The following is a 25,284-nucleotide window of genomic DNA, read 5'->3' on the forward strand; positions in this document are numbered from 1 at the left end:
TTTGGACATAATTAAGTTCAAGTGAGATCCATACTGGTTTGCTCACACTGGCAGGCCCTAACGCCAATATGACAGTTGTTCTTATAAGGGGGGCAGAAATCCAGACAGACACACAGGGAGAATGGCACATAGGCAGGCAGGCAGGGATTGGAGAGATGTGTCCACCAGCTAAAGAATGTCAAGAATTGCTGGGAGCCACCAGAAGCTGGAAAACGCAAGAAAGATCTTCCACAACGGATCTCAGAGTGTGGCCCTGCTGATACCTTGACCTTGGACTTCTAACCTACAGAACTGCAAGACAATACACTTCTGTTTTTTTAAGCCATCTGGCTTATGGTATTTTGTTACAGTGGCACCAGGACGTGAATACATTCTCTAAGGTTTTGGTTGGTAGAATATCCAGATAGTGCTGTTGTGGATGCATATGAACCTGTGGAACCGAGCTTAGAGAGAGACCAGGATTTAAAACAGGGTCGGGTTTGGTAACTGGGACAGGGAAATGAGAGAGGGATGCACAGGGAAGGGAGGAAAGAAGTTCCAAGGACAGTGTGGGAAGGATGGAAGGATGGAGAGATGCAGGAGGCAGAAGGGCAGGAAGCAAAAGCCGAGATGAGGGAGGAATTCAAGAGGAGGAGGGTGGGAGCTGTCCACTGATTTGGCACTGAGGTCATTGTTGACCTTTGTAGGATGCCTGTGGAAAATTACAGGGGTTAGACACCACCCTATAAATGCTTAAAGACTGAGCATTTGTAAGGAGAGGTGGGGAGATGACTCTCCCAGGGACTTCAGGATGGAGGAGAGAAATAGGCCATAGCATAAGGTGTGGATAGGGAAGAGGGATTTTATTAGGCGATGGAGGCACTGAGTATATTTGTGGAAATAGGTGAAGTGATGGAAAAATTACAGATGTCAGCTGTTGTGGTGGGCAGACAACCAATGGCCTTCCGCCCACCCACACTAATGTACACATAGAGCACACTCCAGCCAGTATCTCTCTAGTGCTTTGCTTCTTTGGACTCAGCCTTCCTCTGTCACTCCCTCTGGCCCACTCTGGGCTTTGGGCCATCTGCTAGGAGGCAGGCTCTGGAGTGAGAGGGTCACCGCAGTGCAAAGACAGTGACCCTTCCATAGAGTGCGGAGAGAGCTGGTATCTTTGGGTCATGGAGGATAGTGCAGGAGTCCCCAGAAGAGGAGCAAGGGGACTGTATAACTGCAGTGGGGCTCAGCTGATGGCACATGGCACAATTCCTAGAGGACTTGAGCAGTCTGAATCACCAGCAGGGGAAAGGCTTTGGGGGTAGGGCAGGTCAACACCTCTATCTCAACCTACTGATGAACTTCTGCCCCTGGGGTCTGCACATACTGGTCACATTTTGTATAAAGAAGCCTGGTAAAGTGAGGCAGCTCTGCATTCTTTTTATCTGATGGCTCTCTCCTACCTCTTCTCTCTTTATCATAGGGTTCAACTAGCTTTTACCTTCATTTCTTCTTCTGTCTCATTGAGAGACTTATCCTTGGATATGAATCACAGATGGAGCTCTAAGAAAGAGTACTGGCCAGGTGTGGTGGTGCACGCCTGTAATCCCCATGGCTCAGGGAGCTGAGGCAGAAGGATGACAAGTTCAAAGCCAGTCTCAGCCATTTAGTGAGGCTCTAAGTAAGCAACTTAGTGAGACCCTGACTCAAAAAAAAAAAAAAAAAGAATACTTGGAGGATGTATCTCAGCATGGGTTCAATCCCCAGTACTACAAAAATAAAAAGTAAATTTTTTTAAAAAAGGGAAGACAGAAATAAAGAAAAGAAAAAGAAAAACAGGATCCTGTTCCAGGGAAAGCAAAGAATCTGGGATTACTGGGCCAGACATGTACAGGAGCGAGGGACCTTATGTCCAGAGGCTTTGTGGCCCTCCCAATATTTACACTTGACTTAAAATTAACCAGCATGTGAATGAGCATCCATTCTAAAAACAAAGACCTGAAGTATAGCCCACCACCCTGGGTCCACACTGTCCAGTGTCCTGGGAGACATGATGCCAGCTTCAGTTCCCAGCAAAGGACCTTCTCTCTGGAACAGGGTGGAGGAGTGCATGGTCCCAGCATTGGCTAGGTTCTGGGGAGGGTGGAAATGTATCTTATCTGTGCATTGCATGGGGGTAGGGAGCTGGCAGATGTTAGGGCTTGAGTAATTATTGTGGAAAAGTAAGATTTTGGAGAAAGCCTCGTCTTCCAAACACCCCTAAATTATATACATTTCACCAGAGTTTTCACTTTGGGTCTATTTTTTTTCTATATTTCATTCAGCATGTGGAAAGTATTAATGATCTTGGACTACAGAGGAGGAAGCAAGCCAGCCCAAAAGCCAGAGTCACACAACTAATAAATGGAGAAACTGGGGATTTGCAAGGGTCCCTGTCTAGAGGTGCGAGCTCTGCATTCTCCATGCTCAGTCACTTCCCCTTTCTAAGTGGAATTTTGCTTCCAATTGGTGAAGGGCAGTATGATGTCCTCATCAGAACTTCAACCTTCAGAAACTTTGTGTAAGACTCTGGCCAAACTTGTCAGTCATTCCTGAGTCTCCCGGCCTGCTCCAAAGGAAAGACTCAAATAAGCACCCACTCTTGTGCTCCTGGTCCCTGGGTTCTTGCTATTCAAAGAAAGAGCTGATCCCTCCCTGCTGATCCTATAGCCACAGCACTGGGTTACAGTGTTTGGGATGCTGTCCTTCTGACAGGCCTTCTCCAGAGGTCCAGGAACAAGACCTGCGGCTGGGTTTCCTGAGTGGCTCCACCATTATCATGAGGTTCTGCTCCTCTGCACAATAGTGACGGGAGGGGTGGGGTCAGACTCCAGGGATAACTCTCAGATCCACAGGTCAAGCTGGTTTCCCAAGGGAATAGCTTCCTCTGACCAGCTCTCAAAGGGGAGGAATCGAAGGCCACTAACTGGAGTTATGGTGCAGGAAAGAGGATGCCACCATCACTGCTGGCACCCACTGTCACCAAGCACTCTTAACACCAATGAATCTGATGAAGACACTGTGACTTTGTAAAAGAAGCCACTGTCCTTCCCAAATGCTCCTACCCCAAGTGTCTATGATCTTCCTGGGCAGCAGAAAACATCAAAATAGCAGGAAAATAGTTTCCTTCTGAATTCTACCTTCCAGTCACTAATTCATCTACTGGAAGAAAATAACTTGCATCTAGTCCCTTGGCTACAAGGGGGTCTGAGAAATGTGGCTTTAAATGCTCTGGCTACTGCAGTACAAGGAGTGTAGGATGAAGGATGAGTGCCCAACCCCATATACACACACACACACACACACACACACACACACATATGATAAATATGATATGGAGTGTGGGAAGGAGAGAGAGGAAAAAAAAAGAGAAAGGGTAAGGGTGGGGGAGAGAGGGAGGGAGAGAAATTGATACTTACAATAAATAATCCAAAAATTTTCAGTTGGTTCTGACTTAACGTTTACTTAATGAAATAAATTTAAATATGTGTGTTTGTGACAATCAGAATCACCATTTGCCTCACCATCCAAAAGATGAATTCTTTCTACCAGTATCACTGTTGAAAAGTTTGAAGGATTTCTCATTCATTAGGAGGTATATGTATAGATATATTTTTTAATAGAATGACTCATTCTTCTAATTTTTAAATTAGAAATAATACCAGTTCTGTTTAAAATCTGAAAGTAGAATCAAAATAGTTGCCTATAATACTTTGTCACCACCACAATAGCCATTTCATTTTTCCTGTGCATATTTACATCTTTGTGAATGTAAAGGCTATAGAATTTTGTTTTGCTTTTTCAAGCATTAAATAATTTCCTATGTTATCATAAACAGAACCACGATATTTAATGGCTACCTAAGATTTCATTAATACTCATGTCATAATTTACCTAGCCAGTCTCCCCTGATTAAATAGTTTACTTCTAATTATTTACTACTATAAATAACGCTTTGATAAAGATCTTTACAAATATTAGGGTTTTGATGTCACATTCCCAGAAGCAAGACAAGGGATTCAAATATACTAGTTAAAGGGCAGCCATTTTTAAAGGAGTGTCCACAATTTCTGATCAAAGCCTCTTACAAATCACCTTTGACAAAAGCACAGACATTTTTCTTTAGCCATCACATGTGAACATGTTCTTACCTATCACTAAGGTATTCTACCTTAGCACTCATCATAGGACCTACTATGGGTAGTTACCAAAAATGGGAAAATTGTGCCCTTGATCCCGATGCCTGTTGATCTCTATTGATGCACACATCACTGTATATCAAATCCCTATGAGCTGCCTATGACACCACGACCTGGACCTTGGCAGGAACAGCATCTTCAGAGTTTCCTCCACCCTTGCATATCTCAATGTCCAGCTTTCCTAACCAGAAGCCTTGTCTAGATAAGGCAAGGAGGCCCTGGTGCTGCAGAAGCTGATCAACCCCAGTAGTTCTCATGCACATGTAGATGGATTTCTTTTTTCCCAGATGGAGCAAGACAATATTAAGTTAAGATAAAGCAGCCTTTATAGAAGAAGCCAGTGAGATGACTTTTTAAATTTAAGATTTGAATTTGTTATAGATGACAACAGAATGCATTACAATTCATATTACACATATAGAGCACAATTTCATATCTCTGGTTGTACACAAAGTAGAGTCATATCCTTTGTGTCTTCACACATGAACTTAGGATAATGATGACCACCATTTTCCACAGTCTTTCCTACCCCTATGCCCCCTCCCTTCCCTTTTCCCCTTGCCCTATCTACAGTGTGAGATGACTTTTAAAAGTGAGGAAACCAGTCTTAAAACAGACAGGCAGACCCAGATTGCAAGATTTTACTCTCAGCCAGTTGGCACTCCTCCTGTGAAACCAGGTGTCTAAAGCCCTTCTTAATCCAAAGAAAATGTGGGGGTGACATCTAACCCAAAGGGCTCTATTCAGGTTACCAAAGTCTCAGTCAATCCAGAGAAGGGTAGACTGGGCCTATTCAGGAGAACAAGAGGTGTAACATACACAGCTCTTCATTGTATGTATTCAGTGAGAGAAACAATTTCAAATAAACGGGGTTCTTTCCACAAAGTCAACTAGGAAGGGACCTTGAACTTTTAAACTTGTTCCCTCTTGGTGTACCCACTGATATGGAGACCTGTCTTCAATTCTAGAACCCCCCCTCCCAATACCACTCCCCATCCAACCACCATAACTGCTTCATAACTGACATTCCCAGCAACTCCCCGCCATCCTGCGTCTGGCCTTCGGAATGCCAAAGCTTGCTAAGTAACGCAGTTTGCAAAACCGGCTCTGGAGGCGGGTCCCCCCCCCCCCCCCCCAGACTCTGTTGCTGATCTCCCTCCATCTCTGGGCATATTCCCCTGAGGCCTGGTTGAGCCTCCTCAGGGTCCACTCCCCTACCCGCCCCTAGCAGACCCTTGGGCAGCACAACTTCCCGGGACACCCCAACGCCTGCTCTCGCCCCCGTCCGGTTGCTTGGAAATTTGCACTGGACAGTGACGTCACACAGGGAGGCGGTGCCCACTGCACGGTGCACCAATAGCTCGGCCGTGGCCGGCCTCTTCTTTTCCAGTGATTGGTGTCTCCGGCCCGTTGGCTCCACCCCAGCCCGCCATGGCGTCAGCCGCCTCAGCGCCGGGGAGGTGGTTCCCACTTTAAGAAGTGAAGTTTTCCGCCCCCTCCCCTTTCCTGCCCACCTCTGCAGCCTCCCGCGGCGCGCGGGGCTGGCGGATGGAGTTACGCAGTGGCGGCGTGGGCAGCCAGCCTGTGGGGCGGAGGATGGATGGGGACAGCCGAGATGGCGGCGGCGGCTGCTGCAAGGACGCCGGGTCGGAGGACTATGAGAACCTGCCGACCAGCGCCTCCGTATCCACCCACATGACAGCCGGAGCGATGGCCGGGATCCTGGAGCATACGGTCATGTACCCGGTGGACTCGGTGAAGGTGAGGCGCCGGCAAACTTTAGGGACCCAGAGAGCAGAGGAGGAGCGCGCGCGCACGTTTGCATCCCGCGCATGACCAGCCTGGGGCAGCGCCCCGAAACCACGCTGTCGGCCGGGGCCGGGCTGGGGTCTCTCCCGGAGTGGGCACGCGCAGCCCGAGCTCCGGGGAGCGCGCCGCCGCCCCTTCTGCGGCTCACTCGGGCACCGGGGGCGCCCACGACCCCGCCAGGGAGCCGCAGTCGGCGCCAGGCACCGCCACTCCCGCCGCGTGCCCGGCCCCACTGTGGCGGCGCTGAGGCCGGGTAGGACAAGTGGCGAGTGCCGCTGGCCTGGGTGGTGGCGGCGATGGGGGCTCCAGGGAGGCGGGTGCTGCAGCCCTGCACTGTCTTACCACGCCTGCGGTGCGCGGTGGCTGAGCCTGCCCTCACGTGCGCGGTTTCTGATCCTAAGAGCTCACGATGGGAAGCTTTAACCACAACCGCGGTAGCAGAAGAAACGTGGCCCCAGTCGGGTCGCGCGCCCGCTGGCCCCAGAGTGTGCCTGTTGCGCCCCAGCTGGTTTGGGGGACCAGCGGGTGGCAGGGGTTCTCTTGGTTGGTTCGTGGCAGCTCTTTGCGGGAGGGTACTGGTTCATTGACGCCCTGTGTGATCCCCCTGTGCCTCTTCCCCAGAGTTCTGGCAGTTGAGCAACTGGAAGGCAATGAGACCTGCAGTTGACATTTGCCTTCTTTTGCTTGCTGGCAGGTGGGCAGATGAGGAGTGGGGGAAGAACTTGTTCTATACATCCTGTACTGTGGATTGTGTCATGGGCGCCGAGTTTGACCTGGTCACTTCCCCGGGTGGTTTTATATGCATTTATTTGTAAGAAGGCAACTTCAACAGGTGGGATTTGCCTGTTATCCTGAGAGCTGTCTGTCCAGGTAACTGAATGGCCAGGAGAGAGGTACAGTGAGTAATACTAGTGCTGACTCTTACACATTGCACTTTTAGAGGCATAGCTCATCTCATGTGTAAAGCAATTTTGGAAGTTAACAGATGAAGCAATGCAGGCATAGAGAGAAGAACTGGTTAGCTTTCCCTGACTCACAGCCACCGAGTCCTCTGGTTGCAGCTCCAGTGTGCTTTGGGGAACTTGGGACCTTCTCAAGTGGTCAGGTATCTTTCAAGGCAGAGCGCTCTCACCAGCACCTGTGCCCTGTAGTGGATGCTGGCCCTACAGGAGCAAGTTTGAAGACCAGAGGTCTAACTCAGGGTTTTCTCAAAGGTGGCAGTCAGTGGCTGGTCCTGCACTCATAATAAGTAAGAGGCCTACATCCAGTGCACTGAGTGGTCTGAGTCATCAACCCTTCTGTCCCTCGAGTGTCCCAGTGGGGAATTGGAGGGACGACTTTTCCTGCCACTGTTACCAAGGGGATGGGGGAAGACCTTGTCTGTTAAATTTACCAAGATCTTCCAGGAAAGATTTAGGATAGATGCCAGCTGGCACCGGTGTGGAAAGAACCCCTCAAATGAAGTAAAACTTCCAGTATTTGAAACTGTAGTTTCAAGTACCTTGGGCAGAGTCTGGGGAAAATTAGGAGCCAGGAGATGTAATCTGAGCAGGCTTCAGACCCACTGGTGTCATGGAGACAAAAGCTCTGTCAAAGGAATCCTGCCACCTTTTTTGGCCCGTGATCTCTTTTGCCTTGAGTCAGTTCAGAGCTTCATTTTAGCATATTTTGAGGGTTAGAAATAGTCGTGCGCTTGAGCTCCATTTGACACTGGAGGCATCTGTCTCTGTTTGATTTATGTGGTCTGGGTTTGGTTCTCCCTGCTCCTTCTTCTGCCTGGAGACCTTAGTGTTTTGATTCAGACCTTGCCTGTGTTCCTGGCGCTGCTTTCCCAGCAGTTTCACCGGTGGATGGCTTAGCATGGTGTGTGTGGTAGGTGCTGTTCTGTCAGAGACTCGTCACTGTCTCTTGCTGTATAGGGCTTGTCATAAAGTAAGGTCTCCGGCTAGTGAGGTGATAAAATCTTCTCATTATGGCTTTCTGACTTTGACTCCAGATTGTGACTCTGGGGGCTCTGCCGTTCCTGAGCACGCAGGGTTGGTTGTAAAGAGTCTCTTGTTTTCCCCTGCAACTTTCTTGGGAAGGGTAGAAAGAATTCTTTTATTCATTAGTTTTTTTTGCAGAGACAAAAGGCACAGAGAAGTAAGTGGCACAAGCAAAAGTGGCATGATCTTAGGCAGGGTGGCAGCTGAGTGCCAGGGTCTAGCCAGACCAGCACGAGGTGGCAGGGACATCTGTGATTCAGTGATGGAAAAGCTTCACTTGGGAGACACAGCTCGTTTCTCTTAGATATTCTGGAGGATGGAAGACCATGAGTAATCGAGTCAGGAGACCTGTGTTGGACTGCCAGCCCAGCTTCCGACCTGTTTCTTGCCTTAGGTATGGTTCTGTGCCTTAGCTTTGTCATGGGTACAGTGGGAGCTGTGGACAAGTTCAGCATTTGTGCCTCTTTGATTCATGACTGCTTTCTCTGGATACAGAGTGCCCGTTGTCCTTTAATGTTTTGAAATTTCAAAATAAATTATTAAACTGAAAGAATCAGTGCAAATTGTATTTTGGAAGGAAGAAAAATTTTCCTTGAGTTTTGAAAGGCTTGTTTTTCCCCTTTAATTTTTTTTTTTTTTTTTTTTTTTTTTTTTTTTTGGTACTAGGGATTGAACCTAGGAGCACTCACTGAGCTACATCGCAGCCCTATTTTGTATTTTATGTAGAGACAGGGTCTCATGAGTTGCTTAGCACCTTGCCATTGCTGAGGCTGGCTTTGAACTCACTATCCTCCTGCCTCAGCCTCCCAAGCCGCTGGGATTATAGGTGTGCACTACTGCTCCTGGCTTCCCCTTTAATCTTGTCATTGTTAAATGAGTGTGTTAAGTAGGCCTGCTTTCTTCCATTTTTCTGTTCTTGGAAGTGTGGGTCGTGGAACCCAGCCCTCGTCCTATTGAACCCTGAGTCTGCTGAGCTGCTTGTTTTGTCCTAAGTGCAGAAAGGCAGCCTCACTAATGCTTAAGGTTTTGATATTAAAGTTGCTTTTTCATGAGATCCCTCTCACCTCCCATTGTGACTTTAATGACCCATGTTTTTGAAACTGTGGTTCAGTAGTGGGCTCAGCGTTTTTAAAAAAGACAGTTTGGTGAGAGCACAAATACGAGCAGGCATGGCATGCAGTAAGAAATGCTGCTTGGTGAAATTCCATTTGGGCTGTGTGTGTGTCCCTGGGCTGCAGTGTGAATTGCACTCCTGGCTGGGGGCTATGGTCAGAAGCATGTGAGCTTCATGCTTCAGTGTCTCTGTCGCTCCCACAGTCAACAGCCTTGGATTGTGGTTATTTAGAAGACTTGAGGCAGTTTTCCTGCCCCTTCCTGTGTCTTCTCCTCCTTGAGTCCCCACACCAGGTGGAGGACATGAGTACTCATTCATTTGTCAAGGGCCAGGCTGCTGGGCCCTTTGGCTGCCCCCAGGATTATAGTGGGCAGCAAAGGGATACCAAGACAGGGAGTGCAAGGTCTCTGTGGGTCTCTTGCTCAGTGGTGGTCGTGACTCACTCTCCAGCTGGGACTGAGCAGCAGGTTCTCCAGGAGCCACTAACTGGTGTTCCTAAGTGGCAGTTGGTATGGTGGCATTTGGGGTGGAAGTGAGAACCCCTGGCCTGGTCAGGAGTGCTCAAGTCTGTGGGGAGCATGCCAGGTGGGTGGAGGAGGAAATTCCAACCACATTAGGTACAGCGCTGTGGACCATGTGGAGTCTGCCTGGTGAAAGCAGGGGCAAAAGGAAACAGGAAAGATTTGAAATGGGGACTTCCCTGACCCTTTCACAGCTCTTCTGCTCAGCTCCTGGGGCGGCCCTGCCCTTTAACTCTCCTAGGATGACCCTCCCTCCAGGCAGGGTGTAGAGGGAGCACGGCTGAGCTAACAACGTTCACTCTGGTACTGGTGGCTGCCGAGAGACACTGGACTCCTCGGTGACCTCATGATGTCCACAGGGGTTGCTGAGCCAAGCTTGGGGCAGCACTGGGAGAGGCTGGTGCCAGGGCCCTCCTCAACTTGTGTGTTCTCTGCTTGAGGCCTCTGCAGTGCAGCAGGCTGACTGGTAGGAGTCCCTGGGGTGCCAGCAGCTGCCAGAGCCCCCTCCCACCCACCTCGGAGCTTTCTAAACAAAGTACAATCCAGACGACACCATTCAACTTTAAGAGGGCGTGAAATCCCAAATTGCTCTAGTTCCTAGAACAAAATTATAGTGATTTCTCCCTTTCCCTTCCCTTGTCTTCTCTCCTCTGAATTCCTCTCCTCCTTTCTTTTCTGTCCCTCTTCACTGGAAAGTGCTTTTTTTAAAAGGTGAATTGGGAGGGTGACATGGAGTAAAAACAGGCAGTTTTGAATTCAGACCTAGCCCTTCTCTCCTGACTTCCCAGGTGCATGCAGTGCCCATCTTCAACATATGCACCCCATCCCAGAGTCGCCACTTGGCCTCCAAGTGTCCATTTCTTCTGCCCAGATGTGTGGGTGGGTCAGGCTGGGTGGGGCACAACAGTTGGAAGATGGTGTTCGAGACTAAAGTGAACAACGGAGGGGGCCTCAGCATTTTTTTTTTAATTTAAATTTAATTTATTCTCTTAACTGATACATAAGCCTCAGCTTCTGAAAAGGAAATGGCATTCAGTGGAGAGATTTAATGGGCTATGCTGCTTAACTACATAGATAATGTGCCTATGTAGTTAAGGGATTGGGGACCTGTGTGGCATGGAAGGAAGGGGTATATTTCTTTTCTTTTCTTTTTTCTTTTTTTGGTACTGGAGTTTGAACCTAGGGACACTTAACCACTGAGCCATATCCCCAGCTATTATTATTTTTTATTTTGAGACAGGATCTTGCTAAGTTGCTGAGGACCTTGCTAAATTGATGAGTTTGACATCGAACTCATGATTGATCCTCCTGCCTCAGTCTCCCCTGCTGCGGGGATTACAGATGTGTGCCACCGTGCCTGACCAGGAGGGGAGCATTTCCTAACTCTTTTTTAACTTTCATTTGGGTCCTTTCTTTTTACCTGTGGCCATGTCATTGAAGAGGGCTTTTGTCCCATCTGCCGTTTGTAGCAGTGACCCATCCCTGGGCTTCAGTCCCACTGGTCCTGATTTATGGTTTCTGGCGCAGTTGTCCTCTCTGACCTCTCCAGTGAACTTACCTGTGTGTCTCGCAGCCCGTGGCAGTCTCTCTGGAACCCAGAACTTTCTGGCTGTTTTCCTAGCTCCCATAACACTCAGTTCCTTCTTGGAGAATTTTTTCGTTTTTGTTCTAATGTGCGTCAGTGCCAGCTGCAGGGTTTGCGATCCTCTTCAGGAGGCCTCCTTGGCCCACAGCCTGCCCACCTGGCCTGCGATCCGCCGACTGCATAGGCGGGATGGGTCCAGTCACTTCCTCCTCCTTGAACTGCACACACCCCAGGTCTCCCACTGAGCCAGATTCCTCCCGTGCTGTGTTTCACATCTCAGTGTTTGGCTTACCTGGCTGGGCAGAAGTCACTTAGCTCTTCGGAGTTTTAATTTCCTTATCTGCAAAATGGGGGTTCTTGCTTTCTCTTGCTGACCCCACTCTCTGTTGCTCCTTTCCTTTTTCCCTTGTGAATATCCTCCCCTAGTCACAGAATGTTCCTTCCACCTCCCATCCTGAAAGGAGACTGGCTCCTCTTCTTAATGGTTATGAGCATGGACCCTAGTGCCAGCTGCCTGGGACTGGGCCCTAGTTCCCACCCATGTTTTACCGTGGGCAAGTCTCTTGACCTCTCTGGGCCTACCTGTGGAAGGGGAAAGAGGGTACTGTTCTCTAGGTGGCTGGAGGGTTCGGCCTGCACCACTCCTAGGCCAGCACGTGGGGTTGCAGCCTCTCCAGGAGGCCTCCCGTGCCTGCAGCCTGCCTCCCCAGCTTGCTCTCCAGGGATCTGCTCTTCCTTCTCCTCCTCCTCCTGTCAACAGGGTGGTCATAGTTATGTCCCCCCACTCTCTGGGACTTTGACGACTGCTGCAACAGATTCCTTCTCCACTGCAGACTGAGGGTCCCTCTTGGTCACCACCAGATGATGTCCCTATCCATGGCCTTTGCCTCCATGTGGTCTTGTCCTAACCCAGAACCTTCCCAGCTCTAGGATCTTCAATTTAGATGCCTCATAGTCTGGACCCCATGGTCCTTTGCTGCAGCTGCTCTTGGGTCCTCAGTTCCTCTGCCCTTTGCTTCTTCAACGCCAGCTAGCCTTGACCTTGACCCTGAATACCCCATCTGTTAGTTGGGCAGCCAAGCCCTTTAGGAACAGCTCATACTCTTCCTCTGTTGGTGTGCCAGAGGCCCTGAGCTCTGCTGTCTGTCCTTCCACATGGCTTGGTCAGCTGCTTTTGTCCCCTATGGCTGTCTTGCTCCTCAGCCTTCCCAGCCCTCACCGTCTTCAGCCTCAGCGGACGTCTCCCTTCCTGTTTCCCAGAGAGACCAGGGCCCTAAGCAAATTCGTCTTCCCATCATTGCCCTTCCAAGCTGTCTTGTCTCCTGCCCCCATCACAAGGGAACAGGCGTCCTTCCTTCCTCTAAGGTGAATCAGCAGAGGCAGGGTGATGTGTACAAACCACCCTGACACACCTTAATTGGAGCTGTGGCTCTACCCATGGGACACAGGATTAACCCCTGCAAGCTCAGGCTCCTTCTCTGCAAAGTGGGGACATTAACACCAGCACTTGCCTCATAGGGCTGTTGAAAGAACTAAAAGATTTCATTTAATCTATAAAGCTCTTGCTGTAGAGCCTGGCACCTAAGTTGTCAATAAGTGGGGACAGTGGTGGTCATTCTTGTCACCCCTCTCTTGGGTGATGCAGTTCCAATGTCCTTAGCCACTCCCTTCCATTGGTTTCTTAAAAGTATTTCTACAGGTCTGAGCCTGTCCCAGCAAACCACCAGCTTCTCACCTGGTCTCCACGTCCAGAGGCCACCCCAGCTCTTCCTCCTGTAAGTAAACTTGTGTATTCCTTTGTTTCCTCCTTAAAATAACCAGCGTTATGAAAGGACGATGGGCACATGGTCTCTGCTGTTCCCCCTCCAAACCTCGAGGACAAGGAAGCCCCTAGTGATCTTGCTGAGCCCAACCACTAGTCTCCTGGCCCACCACTGCTGACCCTCCCCAGGGCACCTTGGATAGGGTCTGCTCCCTTCGCTGGTTTCCCTCTGTGAGTCTGGCCCTTCCTTTGTTCCCGTTGTCCCTCCTGGGTCCTCACAGTTCTGTCCTCTAGTCTCTTGTCTTCCCTGAGTGTCTGCGTCTCAGTTTCCTCCTGGGTCCTGATAACTCCCAGATCCATATCTGGGGTGCGTGCTCTCTGGGGAGTGAAGCTCCAATGGCTCTGCTAGGTGTCCCCTCGGCTGCCTCACAGTCTTCTCCAGAGGGAGCAGGGCCAGATGGACATCTCAACCTTTCCCTCAGGCTGTCCCTGGACTGTGCCCTCCCTCAGCACCTGGGCATCACTTGGGGCTTTTCCCTACCCTTGCCCCAGAGCACAGAAGGTCCCTGTGTGTCTGCAACACCTCTTGCATTTGTTTCCTAATCCCGGCCCCCCACCTTGGTTAGGGGGACTCAGATTTGTCCTTTACCTTGGGGGCTTTCCTTGATCACTCAGATTGAAAGTAAGCACCCCCCCCCACTGCACTTTCCTTGTCTGCTCTGCCTTGTTTTTCTCTGTAGCATTTATTCCCTTCTAGCCTGCACTATGGTCTGCTTATTTAGGCTGTTTGTATTTTATTTATATTATTTATGTTGCTTATGGACTCTTTCTCCTCCTTAGAATGTAATCATCAAGCGGGCAGAGGTCTTTTGCTCTTTTATTCTCTGTATACCCATTGCCAGAAAAAGTACCCAGCGAATAGTAGGTGCTCAGTAGGTGCAGGGGGAGTATACACCACTGCAGTTCATTCTGCAGATCATTCATAGCTGGTCCTGCTCACTGTAGTCTCAGAGCCCTCCAGCTTCCTGGTGGGCAGTAGTTTCCCCGTCTGAATTGATGGGAGTGACAGCCCGGCCTTCTGTACAGGTCTGTGTACTGCATCTAGTTAGACCACACCGCCCAGGTTTGCAGTGTGCACCACTGCCACTGTAGAAAGCTCTGTGTGCAGGTGTGAGGTCACGGTGTTGATGATCAGACTTCGATCCTTCTCTAGAGCTAAGGTCAGCTCTTTGGCCTGAGAGACCCAGCTCATCCTCCGTGGGGAGCAGAGCCTGCCTTTCTGGTCTCCGCGGCTCATAGCTGGTGCTTTCTCCACCCGATAATCTTCCACTGCTTTACATGACCAGCATGTCCTCTCCAGGTGGAGGAGTACCCAGCAAACAGTAGGTGCTCAGAAAGTGCATGGGGAGTATACCCCACTGCAGTTCCTTCTGCAGTTCATCCTCCACTGGTGTCTGAGTGAGCGAAGACGGGGCTGTTTTAGTGAGACGCAAGACACCAGCAGACTAAACCAAACCAAACAGACCAAGGGCTAGTTTTTATTTTGTCTTTTTTTCTTGTTATTTTGAATTCTTTTTAGTCTATAATGTATCTTGGCCACAAAAAAGACCACCTCTGCTCTTTGATTTGTCTTTCTTTTTTTCTCCAGCAGGACCCGGAAAGCAGCAGCTACCCGAGATGAAACCATGTCTTGATTCAGCCACTCATTTCATTCCTCATTTATTTAGTCCCCTCTTTGCCAGGCCCTGTGCTAGTCACTGAGCTACAAAAATAAGAGTTCCTGGCCCACATTTCCAAAGCAAGCATGCTCCCTAAAATTAGACCCTGAGCTCAGGCCGCAGGGCTGGCGCCCCTAGGAGAGAGAATTGAGAGAACTGCCTGAGTGGATCTGCACAGTGGTGCCCTCTGATGCTCAGGCAGCACATTCCAGAACACTCTGCAGGTGCCTGAAAGCCCAAACGTTAAGGAACCCTGCACACACTGCGCTTTCTCCTGTACATCACGCTTATGATGGCACTTAACGTACACCTCAGGTGCAGCAGGAGGTTAGCAACTCATAATAAAGAGAACAGTCGTAACAATGGGCTGTAGTAAGTTATGTAAAATTCATGAATGATTTCTGGCGTTTTCCATTTAGCATTTTCAGACCACGTCTGACTGCAGGTAAGAAACCATGGAAAGTGAGACGGCAGAAGGGGGGGGGGTGCTGCTGGGCTTCATCTGGGCTAGAAAGACAGCTCCTGGAGCCGTGGCACCGTGCCTCTTGGAGTGTGGGGCTCCTTCTGCCGGAGGAGTCAGTGATCCTCACCAGTGCACCCCGTCTTCTTCCTCCTGAGGTTGTTGGTCCTTCTGGGAGCTCAGGTTGGCTCACATGGGGGCCTTAGAAGATGTCCCCCACCTTGCTTGTAACCCCAGACAGGCCAGGAGGGTCGTTGTCTGGTCACTAAGAGGTGTTGCGGTTTCACATTCATGCTTTTCTCTGTAGAGAAAACAGAACATGTTGAAATAAGGAGAAACCCCAGCCGTGGCCTGGTTGAAGCAAGTTGCATAACAGCCTTAGGAAATGTCTGGCCCCTGAGGGTCGAGCCCAGGGCCTGAGCCTGTGTCACTGAGAGGACTTCCTCTGCATCCTCTGAGCCTCTGGATCCATCCCACAAAGACAGCAGAGACTGAAACCGGGGACCGGAGGACGGGGACTGGAGGCTGGCTGTGCAGCCTGGGGAGCCTGCTGCTGGTGGAAGGCCAGCCCCTGTGGCTTGCTGGGCTGGACGGCTGTGGCCCCCTGGCAGGACCAGGAGGGTCCATTTGAGATGCTGCTGTGCTCAGGGGATGGAAGGGCTGTGTGCCTGTCAGGCTTGTGCTGGAGTTGAGGCTTCTCACCACACCAGGGGGCAGGCCCTATGTCGTTAAGTCCTGGTCCTGCCACTAGCCGGCTTGGAAATCTTGGGCCAATCCTTTCTCAGGCTGGTTTTCTTCTCGTGACACTACATGAATTGACTCTGCTTTACTTTTGTGACAGGGCTGTTGGGAAACTTAGGTAAGATCATGTTCACAAATGGCTTTTGTAAATCTTAACACACTAAACGAATGATAGGTTGTATCAGAGGCAACATGTTTAACAAACAGAGCTATTCGGGCTCACAGCACAGGCTCTAGGGCCAGTCTGCTGGGGTTGGGGTTGGGGTCAACTTGCTGGAACCTTCTTGTGCCTTCTCTCTCTCATCTGTAAAATGGGGATAATGGTACTCATACCCAGAGTGTTGTTGGGAGAACTCGTTGAGATGGTGCGGCCAGTGTTGACAGCAGTTCCAGGAACATGCAAATGCTTAGTTAATATCAGCTCCTGCTGTCATTTCCCAAAGTGTCATTCCCGGACTGCCTGGGTGCGTTGTCTATTGCTGCTGAGATTGCATGGCACAGTATTTTTGGAACATTTTAATCTCCACTCTGTCATTTGATCCCCTAAGCTCTCCCTGGAAGACAGGAAAAAGCTTGGGCTATTTCTTATTTCATAGATGAGGAAACTGAGCTTCAGGAAAGTGACACACCCGGGTCGCAGGCCTGCTGCAGCACAGTGGCTCGAGTGGAGGTGTGAGGAAGGGCATCTGTGGGTGCGAGCAGGTGCAGGGTTCAGGCAGATTAAGTGACCGGCGGACCTCAAGCTGGGCCTGGGGATGAGTGGTAAGGGCTGGGCTTGCCGGTGGGCCTAGCTGCATTCTGGGAGGGAGCTCTAGCAGGAAATCATGGCATCCTGAAAGCATCAGCAGGGCTCTGATGTGTGGTTAGGAGTTTTTCAGTCACATCCTCCAGTAAGGAGGACAAGGGGACCATGATGAATGGTTGTTGCTGCAGAATGTTTTCGGCTCTGGCTTCTCTCTAGGGAACACATTGCTTTTCCTTGGTCCCTTCTTATTACAGCAGGGAGCTGAAGATGCACTGAATGTGGAGATTTGAACGCGGGGCTGTCTGCGGATTCCTATCCAGATGACAGCATGAAGGTGGCCTACTGGGAAGAACACAGCAGCGTAGGGCTGCAGATTCTCATCAGAAATCAGGAAGAGTAACACTGTCCCCACCTGCCTTTCAAGTACACTTACTGCATCTTGGGGAAGAATATCGCCAGGTTGCAGGGAAAATAGTTTAAAAAGTACAAAAGCCACTGCGATGCGGGGCATGGTATTGTCATCTCGCTGGTAAAGGCGTAGGTTAGCTCATTGGAATGGAAAATCCAGATTCTGCCTCCCACAGGACTGGAGGCTCCGTGAGGCCTCTGCGCTTCTCCTTACCCAGGGTCTCCCATCTCCTCTGTCCGGTCACCGCCTTTTCAGCTGGGGACCAGGAGAGGAGGTTCCTCAACCCAAGAGTGCTGGGGAGGAGGAAGCCAGGGACTGAAGGGCAGAAGTGTGCCCTGGGGCTGGGGCAGAGCTTCTGGGATCATTGTTTTACGTATTCACTGTTTTTTTTTTTTAATATTTTTTTCAGTTGTAAATAGACACAATACCTTTATTTATTTACGTTTATGTGGTGCTGAGAATTGAACTCAGGGCCTCACACAGGCTACGTGAGCGCTCACTGAGCCACAACCCCAGCCTACAGGTTCACTCATTTTTTGTGAGAATCTCTATCCCTTTGAGGGCTCTGCAGATGAGTCTGGGGATGTCATTGTGGGGAGGGTCCCTGGAGCACAAAGGTGACTGAGCCTCTGCCCTGAATCGTCTGCGCGTGTTGTGGGTGCCTGGGCTCTTTCCTTGCTGCCCTCTTGTTTGTTTCCCTTGCGGGCTTCTCTGTGGGGATGTAGGTGCCTTTGTGTCCCCCACCCCCCTCCCACTCACCTGGCCCTCCTCTTCCCCCGTGACCAGGTTGAAGGTTTTGCAGGTGCCCTGCCTTCCTGGGGCCGGGTGCTGGGAGTGTAAGGTAGAGGGTGGGAGCTTGGCTGACTGGGTGGAGGGTGAGCCTCTGACTCCTGCTGCATCCTGGGTGCGGGGTGCCCGCTTCCCTGTTCTCTGCCCCAGCCCAGGAGTGAGGATCGTGGGTGTCCCCAGACTGTCAGGAGCCTGGATTAAAGTTGCTGGGTGGCCAGATGACCAGCTCCACAGAGTCAGAGCCTTTGCAAACGAGAGATGCTGCCCGAGCCCTGCACGTGGGGGGGGGGGTGGAGGGTGTTTCCAGCTGAAGGTCCCGAGCTGCTTTGCTTAGTCACTGTCCTTGTGGTTGTCTAACTGTTGGCTTGCCCGTGCTGCCGCGCGGAGTCTCGGCAATGCCCCTGCCTCAGAGGAGTGGAAAGGCATTTGTGGAGATGGAACTTGTTCCCCTGGCCATCACCAGATGACCATGCTGATCACAAAGTCGGGGCTGGGGGGTTATGACCACGTGGATCCCCCGGCAGGGAGGACAGATGTGTCAGTGAATCATTCCTCTGAGGGTGACACACCATCCTGATGCTTGTGGGGAGGGGTCAGAAAGGCCTGACAAGTACAGTAATGTCTCAGTGTCTGTGTCTAGACTTCTCTGCGAGTGTCACAGTGGGTCCTGAGACACCTGGCCATCTTTGGGATGCCTGCACCCCTGGCACTCTGCTTTGGGGGTGCCACCTTGAGAAAGCTGTCGTGGCTTGGGGTTTCCAGGAGGGATCTGCAGCGGCAGCCCCTCTTTTCTTCCTTGTCGCGAACCCCCGTTCAGGACTGCCTGGTAGCTCGCAAGGAAGCCAGCCCCCTCAGAGACTGAGAGCTGAGGAGGGCCGAGACGAAGAAGGGAAGGAGGACAGGCCGTCACACCGAGCTCTTCTGCACATAATGGTTCATATTTAATGGGTAGCAGGAGTGACAAATGTCAGCTACAGCCGCGTTTGGATAAGCGGCTAAAAATTAAACACGGTCATGTGATGCATGGTGGTTTAGGGTTTGCCCGAGTGGCCTTTACCAGCCAGGTCACACCTTGTAGGGTGAAAAGACACTTGAGAGAGACAGTGTGGGTGACAGCTGTGTCTTTCAAAGGACAGAGACTGATCTGGAACCATGAGCTCAGTGTATGTGGGTTCTTTGTCATTTTTGGACACTAGTGGTATAGCTGGACAAATCCTCCTGTCCTCTCTATCTGCTTTCAGCCTTCTTCTCAGAGTGTGGAGGCTTCTGTGAAGACCAGGGTGTGAGGACTTTGCCCTTGTCTCTACATGGCCACTATCAGACAGAAGCTCCCGCACCTAACGGCTTCTAGAGACCCAGTCCCGTTCCTCCAAGGGGCCAGTCCAGGGACACAGGCACAGCCTGCCGACCCTGACACTACTTCTGCATGTCTGTCTTCATGGAGTCCCCAGGATAGGACAGGACGCCTCTGTTCTGCAGTCTGTTCCCTGGGAGCTCTGAAGGAGGGCAGGCTGGGGCCTTCTCTAGGGGCTGGCAGTGTTTGGCAGGAGAAAGTGAAGACTGGGCCTGGCGGACGTGCAGCTAAAGAAAATGCCCTGGAGAAGGAGAAGAGTCTGGAAAGGGTCAAAGCCTAGAGTGTGGGTGAGGCTGGGGAGCTCTCTTTTAATGGGACTGTACTCAAAATGTTCTTTTCTGCATGAACTGTGTGCCTATACCCTTTTGAATGGAGCCCAGGCCTGTTTCTGGTACAGCCATGAAACATTTGCTGCAGCAAACTCTGAGATTCCACAGAGGTTTACTCCCAGATGTTTAGGGGGTGAAAGTATTATTACAACAGCAAAATTTTTTTCTCTTGAACCTTGACTTCTCGGGCCACACCTGAGTCTTCATGTACCCAGGAAGGGGGAGTGTTCAGCTCACTTCTCTGAAATAATTGAAGATTTATAGCTGGCTCTCAGAGCATCAGGAACATCTGAGTTTTTATTGTAGCTGTGATGTGATAACAATAAAAAACACATTTGCAAGTTGGAATGACTCCTCGCTCCTTCTTTTCTTCCACCCAAATCTAAAGTCTGAAACGGGTAGAGAAGTGAAGGTGCCATTTGTCACTGTGGGGTACACATCGCCACAGCTGTAGGGGCGGCAGGTTCCATTCACCATTGGAGCTAGCTCATTCCCTCTCTGACTGCTGAGAGGTGACGATGACACTTTGCCTGGCCTTGAGTAAGCATTCCTGTTTTGAGCTTCCTTTCAAGGATCTTTGTGTTTTCTGATGATCCAATCATGAGAAAGTTTCTGGAATTCTCTCTCAGTCCCTGAAAGCTGGGCTTTCAACAGAAGCTGCTTCAAATTGGAAGCTGATTTTTGATCTCTTGGAGCAGCCAGAGTTGAAGGGACCAGAGAGCACCGGGAGCCTCTTTCCACCCTGAGCTGGCCGGCACTGGGTTGTGCCTGGCCCTGGAGATAGGGAAGGAAAGGAGGGGAGGTGGGCTGCGTGGGCCTTTCTGTATACACACGCAGATCCTTGCTTTTTAGGGAACATTGTGATTGGATTGAGATAATCAGGGCCCGTCCACTGAGTGGCCCTGGGAAGAGCAGGTGGCTTACCTGAGCTTCATTGTCCACATCTGTGAAATGGCAAGATTGAGTCAAACTCAGTGGTGTCCTGGGAAGTTTCCTGTTGTAAAATTTCTACTCCTTATTCCTTTGGGGTGCTGTCTGAACTTGGGGGATGAAGTATGGACTCACAGACAGAAGCACTTCTGCATTGAAGAGGAAGCCAAGGAGACATCTGTGTGGATTCTGTGGGGGGGACCAAGACGTGGGGAGAGGAGCCAGCTGCCCGTGTCCCATTTGGGGCCCTGCTTGTCCCTGAATTCCAAGTTGCCTGCCTAGAAATGATAGTTTATTCTACTTGAAACCACCGCCACCAACACTTTTAAGACTTCAGACCTTTCATTCAGGCAATTTCAGAAATGCTGAATATTGAGGCCACAGCCCTGACCTGGAACCCAGGGGAGAATGTGGCAGATGCTTCTGGAAAGCCCTGTTTATAGCTCTCTGACTCCTTCCTGCTGGGACCTTTCACAAGTTCACCACCAGGAAGCTGAGTCATTGAGGGGTCAGCCGGCATGGCCAAAGGTCATCTGGCGCTGCCAGCAGCACAGACACGGACACAGATGGGTTGGCCGGGCATTTGGGGGGAGCAGCAGGGTGGAGGAGCTGCAGAGGTTCCTGGCAGGTCTCCCCACATGGGGGTGTGCCCTCCCTGGGGGTTTCCCAGCAAGAAACCATCTCCTGCTTCATTCACCTCATTTCTTCCCTTTGTTCCTAAATTCAAGGCCAAGGTCAGAGCCAAATAAGCACAGTGTCCGGGGTGAAATGAGTCCTCTTGTGATGCCAGAAAGGCTCCATGTCCTTGTGCTGTACCCAGGGGCCTCTCAGGGCTGGTCCTCACCCCACCTGCTGCCTCCTGCCCCCTGCCCCAAGCCCTTTTCTTTCTCCTGTGCTTCGTGGCCTGCCCAGCCTAGGTGTCCACTTTGATGTCCCTTCCAGGACCTCCAGGTCTAAAGTAGGTCCCCTGCACCTTTGCTTTTGCCTCATGCCATTCAGAGCTTGAAGTTTTTTCTTTGTATGAATTTGGTTTCCTTTTTCTTCCCCAGCTAGACTCTGAGCACCCCCGGGCCAGGGCTCCCCTAGGCCATCACCTCCAGCCTCCAGCAGCACCCTGACATGTAGGTGGTAGGTGGGTCTTTGGGGGCAGAAGGAGCCTACCATTTTACCGCTGAGACTTCTGCTTCTGGTTCCTGTCTCTTTCTCTTTGGGAACCCTGCTGTCAGGTGGCTTTGTTTTAAATTACTTTCCAGGAGAGAGTTTTTGACAACCTGAGATCCTACCCACAGTGGAAGGTTCCTGACATTCACTCTAGCATCCGGGAAAACCTAAAAATGACTCTCCCTAAATCATAGGGAGTCATTTGTACACGTCGTCTAGCTTAAATTTAGCAGGTGGGTCAGAGGCTGAATGCTGTCTCCCGGGTGCTCCTGCAGGTGTTTCTGATACGTTGCCACCTTTGTCTGGTGTGAAAGGTAGAAAGCATATGAAGAAAGAATGCCTGTCCCTGTGAGCCGCAACTGTCCCTGACGCTCCCTACGCCAGCCTGTGTCATGCACATAACATGATGGTAGTGACTGTAGGAAATCTGGCTTTGGAAACATCTGGACCCCTGGTTAGGCCTCCAGCACTCCCTGAACTCTGGGGTGCAGATTTGATGGTGGTCACATCCTCAGCCATTTCCCTGTGTGCCAGGCCCCAGATGGTTCCCGGTGTGCTCTGCCGGGGTGACACAGATCCGCAGCAGGCAGCCGGAGTGTGGGGAGGGCTGAAGGTCCTGCTTTGTGGTGCCTGTGGGCGACACATACCTGGTCTTGAGATTTTCGTGTGGTTTATCGAGTGGGTGTTTTAGCGAGCTGCGTCCTGGGATCCAAGGTGCCAGCGGTGAGCAGTGTGCTGCCCTTCCTTCCTGGTTCTCTCCCAGCTCTCACGGGAGACAGACACACAGGCGCATCACCGGATACAATTATGAGTAGAGGAATGAGCAAGACAGCTGGCGACGGCGTTGCTTTGTAAAATCCTTTTCTCAATGGATGATAGACTCCTCATGGGCAGGCTTCAGAGGCGTGGTGTCTGTCAAGGGCGTGGAAGCTGGTCTTGTAGAAGCTGGCAGAGCCACGCCTGGCTTGGACACATGCTTTGAGGGCCCAGCACCCCGCCCAGCTCATGCGGCTGCAGGCCCTGCTGCTCTGCCAACGCCAAGGGCAGTGTCTAGAGCCACTGGCCGTGCTGCCCATTGTCTCTCACACACATAGCTGACTGGTTTTCGTTAGCTCCCCTATGCCTGAGCACTGGTGTGCTAGTTCCTGGGTGCTACCTCTCTGGGTGGCATGGCCAGCATATGCTGGGGAGGGAAGTGCTGCACCCTTGGGTGGGTGGGGTGCAGGAAGGAAGAGGATCAGCTGTGTCCTCAGCATTTTGTCTTCCGTTAAAGCTTGCCTTCTGCCCAAGAGCCCTTGGACTGACCTTCCAGAAGCTTCCTTCCATAATAGGCTCTGCAGCTAAGTGCTGCTGTGTCCATAGATTACACTGTGCATTTGAGACCCCTGGCAGCCTTCACCTGAGACAGACAACCCCAGGGGACTGTTTGGTTGTGCTGGGATTTCAGATCCTGAGGAATATCTGGAGTGAGCTGTAGATTAGACTTAGGATTTTTAAAAATTGTGGTGAAATTTAATGCTCTTCCCTTTTTAAAGTATACAGTTTGGTAATGTTAAATTCTTCCATTGTTAACACAACCAATCTTAGAAGTCTCTTTATCTTGCATAGTTAAAGCTCTACCCCTTAAAAGCCAAGTGCCTATTTTCACCACCCCCAGGCCCTAGCAGCCCCCATATCACTTTCTGACTTTTTGAATTTGATTCTTGGAGCTAGATACCTCATAAAATTGGAACCACATGATATTTGTCCTTTGGGGACCAGCTTATTTCACTTTGCATCAGGTCCTTGGGGTTGGTACATGTTGTGGTGTGTTGTTTTTTAAGGCTGCATCGCATTCCATTGCATGGATAGACCATATTGCCTTTATTCATCTGTTGATGGATACTTGGATCACTTCTTCCTATTGGCTGTTGGGTATAATCCTGCTGTGAACGTGGGGTTGCAAACATCTCTGAGACTGTGCTGTCAGCTCTTTGGGGTATGGACCTACAAATGGACTTGCTGGACTCTGAGATCATTCTGTTTTTAATTTTTTGAGAATTGCATTGCTGTTTTCCATAGCAGCTGCACCCCTTTCCTGACAGTGCACAAGGCTTCCAGGTTTTGTGTCTTGACACAGGTGTTTTTAAGCCTTGAGTAGGCCTGATGCACAGTGACGTACTCCCCTAAATGAAATGCACACTCAGGCAAGTTTGTTTTTCAAAGGCTCCACCAGAGTCATAGATTCAGAATGTTCAAGACAGGAAAGAACCTCCTTAGAGACAATCTGTTAGCACCATTTATTATTCTTTCAACATGTATTTGCAGTTGCAATAGATGGTGAATAAAATACAAGAAACCTCCTATCCCATCGGACTGTGTGCTGGGGGAAGTAGGTGTCCAGAGAGGTGAGATGATGGCACAGAGTCCCTCTGGGATTTGGTGGCTGAAGTGGGCAGGAATTTAGTCTTTGACTCTCAGAATGGTTCTCCCTGTTTAGGCACACATTTTGGAGGATCACCCCTGTCTGATAGAGTGAGATGTGTGGTGTAACACCTGTGGACTGTGATGGACCTCTTCCAGAATTCAGGGAGCCTGCCCCTTACCCCCTGCACCCCATCCCTGAGCCCGGGAGGCCCGGGTCCTCCAGGGTTACTGTGAGGCATGGATGAGGGAGGCCGAGCCCACTGAGGGCTCCCCTGTGCCAGGTCCTGCAGTTGACCTTAGCCCTCACCTGGCTGTTGCCCTGGGGCTCTTTCCTGAGGGTTCAGAGGGCAGGGAGCCCTGAGCAGGGTGAGGGCCTTGTCCATGGTGGTGAGCTTGGCTGCACCAGACCCAACAGCAATGCCAGGGAACCTCGGTCCTCAGGGTCAGCCTGGCCTGATTAGAACTTGTCAGAGGTCCCCAGAATGGCCCCTGGCCCCAAGCAGCCAGGCCAGGTGAGCGAGCTGCCCACAGCACTTTTGTTTGGGATTCTCTGTGCCTGTGTAAACTAACACCAGTGAGTGCCCTCCCCATTAGCTAACCAAGTTTCCTTTGTTACATAATCAGGCTTGATTGAAGCAGGCCTGCCCATTCATTTAGAAAGTATGAGGGAAGGGTGAATGCAGGAGCCTCAGAGTCCCTCGGGCAGCAGTGGGCCCCTCCTGACCTTGGACGACTTCTTGTTAAGTGAAAGAGCAGAGTGGAGTGGCCGCCTGGGCCATGGTAGTGTGAGCTGGTGTGGTGAGCAGTGTCTATGGTGGGCTCGCTCCCCCGCAGGGCAGGCTCTGAGGGCATCTTCTTGCTAAGCAATAAGCAGTGAGGGGATTCCTTACTCATGAAGGAATGAGTAAAAATGGCCCCTTTCTAGGAATTTGCTATTTATCAAAAACAAAACAACCAGAAACAAAAGCAACGGGCAGATGCAGGCCAGATCCCAGGCTTAGGGCCTTTAATCTTCACCAAGACCTTGGAAGGTAGGCACTACTGTGAGCCCCCCTACAGATAAGGCACTGCGAGATAAGTCCCTTGCCTAAGGTCACACTTGGAGAAGGAGGAGAAGGAAGCAGCCGGAGCTGGCTTCAGATGCATGCACAGCTCCAGAGCCTGTCCTGCTGGCCCTCGGCCTTGCTGGGCCTGTACTCAGGTCACCGCACCCTGTGAGCTTTGCTCGTCAGAGGGGATTGGATCAGGGTTT

General features: G+C 50.8%; 1 protein-coding gene across 2 annotated transcripts in view; it reads left to right on the plus strand.

The window, feature by feature from the left end:
* The first annotated feature begins 5,627 nt into the window (after positions 1-5,627).
* Positions 5,628-25,284, plus strand: part of Slc25a37 (solute carrier family 25 member 37) — a 38,907-nt gene continuing 19,250 nt past the window's right edge. The window contains exons 1-3 of one of the 2 annotated variants that reach the window (XR_003581528.3): positions 5,886-5,975; positions 12,928-13,003; positions 14,639-15,071. Coding sequence is in view for 1 of the 2 variants with exons in the window: in XM_027926869.2 (XP_027782670.1) it covers positions 5,763-5,975 (213 nt within the window). In the remaining variant the exon portion in view is untranslated. Of the gene's footprint in view, positions 5,976-12,927; positions 13,004-14,638; positions 15,072-25,284 lie in introns of those variants that run through there. The other variant, XM_027926869.2, reaches the window with a different exon arrangement.

Source organism: Marmota flaviventris, chromosome 3 (assembly GCF_047511675.1).
Source record: "Marmota flaviventris isolate mMarFla1 chromosome 3, mMarFla1.hap1, whole genome shotgun sequence".
Lineage (NCBI taxonomy): Eukaryota > Metazoa > Chordata > Mammalia > Rodentia > Sciuridae > Marmota > Marmota flaviventris.